This window comes from Mus caroli, chromosome 7, assembly GCF_900094665.2.
Source record: "Mus caroli chromosome 7, CAROLI_EIJ_v1.1, whole genome shotgun sequence".
In the NCBI taxonomy this organism is placed as follows: domain Eukaryota; kingdom Metazoa; phylum Chordata; class Mammalia; order Rodentia; family Muridae; genus Mus; species Mus caroli.
Genome location: NC_034576.1, coordinates 109,195,668 through 109,203,606, shown reverse-complemented (window position 1 = coordinate 109,203,606; position 7,939 = coordinate 109,195,668). Strand labels below are relative to the sequence as shown.

The 7,939-nt window shown below is 36.6% G+C and overlaps 1 protein-coding gene across 1 annotated transcript; it reads left to right on the top strand.

Moving 5' to 3' along the window:
• Window positions 1-1,468: 1,468 nt before the first annotated feature.
• LOC110299012 (olfactory receptor 2D3-like) lies at window positions 1,469-5,842 on the top strand. The gene is made up of 2 exons (XM_021168584.1): window positions 1,469-1,676; window positions 4,899-5,842. The coding sequence occupies exon 2, from the start codon at window positions 4,910-4,912 to the stop codon at window positions 5,840-5,842; it is 933 nt and encodes a 310-aa protein (XP_021024243.1). The 5' UTR covers window positions 1,469-1,676; window positions 4,899-4,909.
• The last annotated feature ends 2,097 nt before the right edge of the window (window positions 5,843-7,939 follow it).

The following is a 7,939-nucleotide window of genomic DNA, read 5'->3' as shown; positions in this document are numbered from 1 at the left end:
TATATCTTCACTTTTGTGAATTGTGTCCTTAAAGTTGAAGTGACTTGTATAGGCAGCATATAAGATTTTTTTTCACATTTAAAATTTCTATCCCTTAAATTTTTAATTGTTTTTTATTAGATATTTTCTTTATTTACATTTCAAATGTTATCCCCTTTTCCCTTAAAATTTTTTTATAGTCCATCTGCAATAGAAAGGCAGAGCATCAAGTGGGGGGATGGGGTTGCTATACCACAGTCAAAAACTCTGACCCAGAATTGTTACCGTCTAAAAGAACTGCAGGGACAAAAATGGAGAAGATACTGAGGGAAAGGAGGTCCAGTGACAGGCCCAAATTGGTATCCAACTCAAGGGGAGGCCCCAGGGCCTGACACTGTTACTGATGCTATGGTGTGCTTGCAGACAGGAGCCTAGCATGGCTGTTCTCTGAGAGGCCCAACAAGAAGGTGACTGAGACAGAAGAAATACACCCAACCAATGGACAAAAGTCGGGGACCTCTGTGGTTGAATTAGGGGAAGGATGGAAGAGGCTGAGGAGGAGAGTGGCCCCATAGTAAGACCAGCAGTCTGAACTAACCTGGACCTGCAAGATCTCTCAGACACTAACCCACTAACCAGGCAGCACACACTAGCTGGTATGAGGCCCCCAACACATATAAAACAGAGGACTGCCCAGTCTGACCTCTGTGAGAGAAGATGTACCTAATCCTTGATAGACTTGAGTCTGCAGGGAGTAGGGAAGCCTGGTTGGGGAGGTGGGGGTGAGGACATCCTCTTGGTGACAGGGGGAGGAAGAATAGGATGAGGAACTGTGGGAGAGCAGACCAGGAAGGTGTAATGACTGGACCATAAAAAAAAAAGTAATTTAAAAGGAGGTAGGTTTAAGAAATTTAGCCATAAGTATGGGAAAGGAATATATATATTTTCATATAAATGAAATAAGACTGATACAAAGAACACATAGACAATTTCAGTAAATCATACCAGAAAAAATTTTCTTTGTCATATTTTCATATATCTGATAAAAGAATTTAACAGTATCTATGCCATTTGCAGATTTTAAACAATACTTTTGAACGTTTCACTAGTGAACCATTAAAACAAATGCATATTTACATTTTTCTATCAATATAGAAATGTTGACATATTGAGATCCTTTCTTGTATGTACATCACAATTCATTTTGCTGCCATATATAGAGGAGGGACTATTGGGTCATCCTGAAATACAGAGCACACAAACATCTTGTGGTATTTATAGAAAATTTGAAAAATAGACATGTAGAATTCAATCTGTGGCTACAAATCAAGAAAACAAAATGTCCCAAGACATCTCATTGTGTGTAAGGTTAATAAAGTGAGCTATCATTACTGCCAAGAGTTGCCCCAGGGAATATAGTGTTTGCATCCTTTCTCAAGACCTCGATCTTAAAAGAGCTCTTCTCAGAAAAACGATTGAGATCAGTGCTGGTGCTTGGAAGCTATGTATCTACAGTACCCATCAGCAGCTGGTAATGGAGTCTACTGCAATTTCTGCTTCCAGTCCAGCTGCTAGGAGAGAAGCCTGAGAATCACTGGGTCCTAACTCCAGATCTGCAGCTAAGAAAGAGTTCTAGATATCTAATTTACTCAGTGTGAGGTCCCCACATCTGTGCTTCCTCTTCTCTAGGCCTCTGGGTAAGGAGAAAGATATTGCGATGGACAAGGATGATCCTGAAGGAAATGAGATACCCCTCAACTCCAGAAACCTCGAGTGTATCCTGAGAGAAGGCCAAAAAAACCTCATTTTAACCCACGGTCTGTTTGGGGCAGAGTGTTTTTCATTTCTCTCATCTTCTTTAGAATCCTTAACCTTAGAAACCTTAGCTCTTTATAAGTGCATCGGTTCTGGTTCTAAAAGAGGCCCAAGAAAACGAATGAATAATTTCTTTTAAAAAATCTAGTCATCATTTTCCTCCCACCAGTATCTCACTGCTCATTGAGTATCCAGTCTTACCCACAGTGGAGTATTTCTTCCTCTTTTGCTGTTCTCATGATCTATTTGCAGTAAAGCCCTCTGGAATTATAGAGGTATTGCTTACAACATATAGTAGAGTTTTAGCTGTGTATAGTTGATTGCTCTGGCAAGTGGGAGGAGGCCAGAGCTGAAGAGTACTAGCACTGAATTATGTGGGCTCAGTAGGCACCAATAGAACAGTGTGCAGAGAATGATATAGTCTGCCTGGGGTAGAATGAGAAAGAGACACTTACAGCAATTGGTGGTGCATTTCCTCCTCACCAGAAGAACTGCCAGGGAATCTTTCTGTATACACAAGGGGTATGGGATGTTATTAACTTGTGTTTCTCCTTGTCAAACAATTTCTCAATTCTAAAGAAATGACTTATTTCTTACAAACATAAGCCATTCCTTCAAAATTGTATATTATTCTTTAAATAGGTCATATAGTGCTTGGAGTATTTGAATGCACATGTTTATAAATGACAGTATTAAGGAGGATCCTATTAATTCCTATACTTGTTCATTTATTCATTCAGCTAGTCAAAATCTTCGAAAATTTATTTGTGCCAAGAAATGCAGATATATGGAATGTTAGGATTAAGATAGATTTATTAACTTGAAAAACCTTAGAAACATATTATGATCAGATATTTATGAACATATAATTACTAATATTTAGTGAATGTGCATGTTAACATTTGCCAAATTATACAGGGAATAAACACAGCTCATTGCCTAAAAATTCATAATATTATATAATGGCAAATTTCCTTATTAAAACTATTGGAAAATGAGATCAGCAATGAAGCTTTTATTGACATTCTTAATCATTTTGGACTTATAACAATAGTCTTCTTAAAGATTTCTTAATTTTTATTGTTACATTATTTTATTATCATATTATTATTTTGTTATTAAATTGAACTATTATTAACTATAATAAAAGAAATATATTTTATAGTACAGCCAAATGTATACTCAAAAGTGCACACACATACTGAAGGATATATTTCCTTGAAACCATGGTTATGTTATTGCAAAAGACATTATTCTCTTTTCTATTTTAATTAAGAAATACTAATGGTAACCCACTAACTATATTTAATTATCAATGAATATATTGTAAATGACAGTTTCTTAAGCATATAACAAAAGATTATTTTGATTATTGATGACAGTGTCTTTTATCCTCATGTCACCTCAAACCAAAGTGAGAGGCAAGACATTTTTTATTTGCATTGGTTTATGTAACATGCTTTTAGACATGATCTTGCTGGTCCCTAAGCCAGTATATCCTTCCATACATTACACTAGACCCAGTTCAGATCCAGTTTTGACAGTACGTCTTTATTTGAAGCTTGCTTCTGTTCTCTTGACTCATGATACACTTAGAAATCATAAGCCACTGATTTAGATCAAATGACTCTGGTCACATTTTTTTCTACGTGTACTTGAACAGAGGTTCATGTGTGTAAGCACAAATATACTTGCAGTTTATGGCTTTTCCTATTTTAATATGGTATGGACAGCTGGATTAGCTTTCTTTCCTGATAACACTGTTAAAAAACATTCATTTTTTTAAACAAGATTAGTTTATTATATATATGTGAGTACACTGTCACTGTCTTCAGACACACCAGAAGAGGGTATTGAATCCTAGTACACATGGTTATGAGCTACAATGTGGTTGCTGGGAATTGAACTCAGGACCTCTGGAAGAGCAATCAGTGCTCTTAACCATGGAGTCATCTCTCTAGCCCCTCTAAAGAGCACTTTAACATGGGTACTTCATATTTTCCGAGGAACATCCACTCCAGCTTCATGTTCCACTGCTTACTTTCTTTACTCCTTTTTTTTTTTTCCTGAGACAGGGTTTCTCTGTGTAGCTCTGGCTGTCCTGGAACTCATTTGTAGACCAAGCTGGCCTCAAACTCAGAAATCCCCTGCCTCTGCCTCCCGAGTGCTAGGATTAAAGGCGTGTGCCACCACGCCCGGCCTTTCTTTACTCCTTTCTGTTCACTTATCTTTTATTTTGTATCCAGTCATCACACTGATTGTTGTAGATATACACCAAACTATAGATAGTGACTGTGTATCCTGCCTGGTTTCTGGACATTTCACCAAATGCCTGGTTTCCTGCCAAAGCACACATCCAGTTAATTGCAGTATGCCAAGCTACAGCATGAATGAAGCTAAGTACTATTAAGACACATAAGATATTGTCCTTTTCAGACAGTTCTTAGACTGCCTCTGGACTTCATGAAAGAACCCTTATGTGATACTGCCTAATTCTGGTCATATATCTTCCATTTGTTTATACACTATAACAAGGTTATAACTTTGTAATTCCTCTTTGGATGGTGTTATTGGAGAAGATGTTAAAGAATTCCAATAAAAAATGGAGAAGATGATTATTGGCATCTGATATTTGTTTGGATCAAGGCTAACTTATTCTCTGTGATTAGTAAACTGGAAAGTAACACTAGAACTTTCTCTCCAAAGGAAGGATTTTTTTTTATTGTTTTTCAAAGCCATATAATATCTTTGTACTTTTGATATTTGGTTTTAACATTTATCTCGGTGTGTAATTTTGTATGTTAGATTAACAACATGGAATTGAACTGAAGATGTTTTCTGGAATTATCAACACAATTGTTGAACAATGGCTCCATAGATAATAGCACTCTGTCATTAAAGATTATGAGAGTGGTCCTGTTTTCAATGCACCTACCAATCAGCTTGCTTTAGGAGCAATATAGCTATACAGAAAATACAGCATCTTAAATGCTTACAATGATTTTTTTTAACCAATTTCTTTTCTTCCCATGACATTTTTACTTTCTGGATTTGACCATCATAACCAACATTTGATTGTTCTGCCTGTGTATGCTGATTTGTAGGAGTAACATCCATGGGCAAATTAAACCACACTTATCTGACTGAGTTCATCTTGCTGGGCCTCTCTTCAGATCATCAGACTCAGATCCTGCTGTTTGTGGTATTTCTCATCATCTACCTGATCACTGTGTTTGGGAACCTGCTCATCATACTCCTCATTCATGTTGACTCCCGACTTCATACACCAATGTACTTCTTTCTAAAAATCCTCTCATTCAATGATCTCTGTTTCTCTACAACAATTGTTCCAAAGATGCTAGTCCACTTTCTAGGTGTCAGAAAGAACATTTCATTTGCTGGGTGCTCAGTGCAAATGTTTTTTTTCCTTATAATGGGGTGTACAGAAAGCTCTCTTCTGGCAGTCATGTCATATGACCGCTACATAGCTGTCTGCAAACCCCTGCACTACTCCACCATCATGACACATAAAGTTTGTGTTCTGCTAGTTGTAGGATCCTGGACTAGTGGAATATTCGTTTCTGTAGTAGATACCTCATTTACTTTATGCTTGACATACCAGGGACCAAATATAATCAATCATTACTTTTGTGAGCCTCCTGCACTCTTAAAGCTGGCTTCAGAACAAACCTACACAGCTGAAATGGTCATATTTGCAATGGGTATAATAATTCTCCTAGGTCCCGTCTCTCTTATTCTTTTCTCCTATTGGAATATTATCTCCACTGTGGTTCAAATACAATCAGGTGAGGGGAGGCTCAAGGTCTTCTCTACCTGCAGTTCCCATTTTATTGTTGTTATCTTCTTTTATGGCTCAACAATATTTACCTACATGCAGCCAAACTCAAAGAAAATGAATGAAAAGGATAAGGTAATCTCGGTATTCTACTCAATAGTAACATCCATGATGAACCCATTCATTTATAGCCTAAGGAACAAAGATGTGAAAGGGGCATTAAAGAAAGTACTTAAAAGAGAGATAAGATAAAAGAATATAGGAGATAAACAGGAACATAGGCTATTCTGAAGTCTATCAACGTCTTAAACACCTTTGCTGTGAACTATCTCTAATCAGAGAGTAAAGTTCATTCATGTGTACCAAAGAATACTTCTGCAACCTTGTTCACAATTATTATATTTGGGTTTGGCTCACTTAATTTGTGACAATTTTCCTATTAATAGTAAATAAATAAAATAGAATAAAATAAATTTAAAATAGTGAGAAAATTTTATAAACTGTAGCTTTCATGACCCAATCTAATTTCACCACGAGACATTTCCTTTAGCTTTAAACCCCACAGGTAAATGTGAAACTCACACTACTCATATCCATCTTTACTGATTATAGTTTTAATCCATAGATACCCAAACTACTTCTATAACTAGGTATGATGGCACAAACCTATAATCTAAGTACTCATGAGACCAATACAGAATGATATTAACATTTTAGGAAAGCCTGGGCTATATGAGGATTTTAGATCAGCCCAAAACGAAGATTAAGATCTTGTCTCAAAAGCAAATAGGCAAAGTGTCCTGATAGTCAAGTCAACTCTCAGTATTGGATTTCCAGAACACATCTTTGATATTTCCCACACTTCTTACAACAAGAATAATTATTGGTTCTAGAGAATTAAGATTTAGAAACAGCTTTTTCCATAAGAACTGTTATGAGAAACCCTTCCACTCTAAATATCATACCCCTCCCTAGACAAGTTCTTTCCTATGCAGGTAGATAGAAATATTTGTATTATTATTTTTATTACCTCCTCTATGGAAAGTATAGTACAATGTGTGACACATTTTCTCTGTGAGCTCAATTGGCCTCTGTAGTACTATATATTACTCAGGGCAGGAAAGGTGTGGATGAGATAGAGTCTCTAGGTTCTTACTAGAATTCTGAATGTAACATTTCCTTCCCTTTGAAGAAAATACAATATTTCATTCCCTACACTTCACTAACAGTTCAATTCTAGGCTGATGTGAAATGTAGCCGACACTTGGGTGGTGTCCCCATCCTTGGTCTCAATGCCATGATGATGTAAGCTACAGTCATCCTAGCCAATTTCCTTCTCTAGTCATTCATTTCTCCTGGAAGGGCCATGGTGGCACAGACACATCCAATCATCTATGCTTCTTGTTATGGGATTACATATATCTTCCTGTAATGTACCACCTTTCTACCAAGGAGCCCATTGTTAGGATGCTCCACATGAATGCACATTGCTGCTCATTTTAGGACCCCCTCCACCTTTTTCACAAAGTGGGAAGAACTCAAAAATACTTTGTTTTCCCTGAAGCTGCTTATAATTAAATTAACCTCTCATTTTGTGATAATTTCTTACTATATATAAAAACAAAGCAATAATGGGCAAAGAATAAGGTGGGAGAGGTGAAAATAGAAGGGGGGATGATGAACTTCAAATTTGCCACATTGAATTCTATCTTTTCCAGATTCAATGGTCACAGATGTTTTTCATGACCAAAGAGGTCATATTATACCATAGTTGATCTGGATGGGAAGGTATGTGGGAAGGACCTGGGAGGTAAAGAAGGCAGGGGTAATTGTAATCAGGATATATAGTATGTAAAAGGATTTTGGTTCTAATAAAAGGGTTAAAAACAATAAAAACAACAACCACAAAGAACTATATCTTATATACAATTTGTAGGGTGAAAAATGGTCAAAGTTCTTGAAAGCTAAGTTAGTCAATGTTGGCACAGGAGACCTAAGACTCAGATACCTTAGGAACAATAACCACAGCCAAGGGAAAAGAGTTAGGATTCCAGAAGCCAAAGCCTTAATGACTCTGAGACACCAGCTTCAGTGCCAGAATAGCCTTGCAAAGTCAATTCCTGGACAAGGACACAGAGATAAAGTTCCCTTTGTCCTTTCATCAGGGTCTCTGAGAAAGCTTTGGGTCAGTCTGGCTCCCTACAATTAAGATTTTGAAAAATCCAAATCTATTAAAATGTAACTTCTCAATATATCTAAAGCATAAGAACTAAATTTTATTTATATACTGATACTTCTAAAGTGTTATGAATGATTTTAGGATGAGTGAGTTTTATAGTAATTTATAAC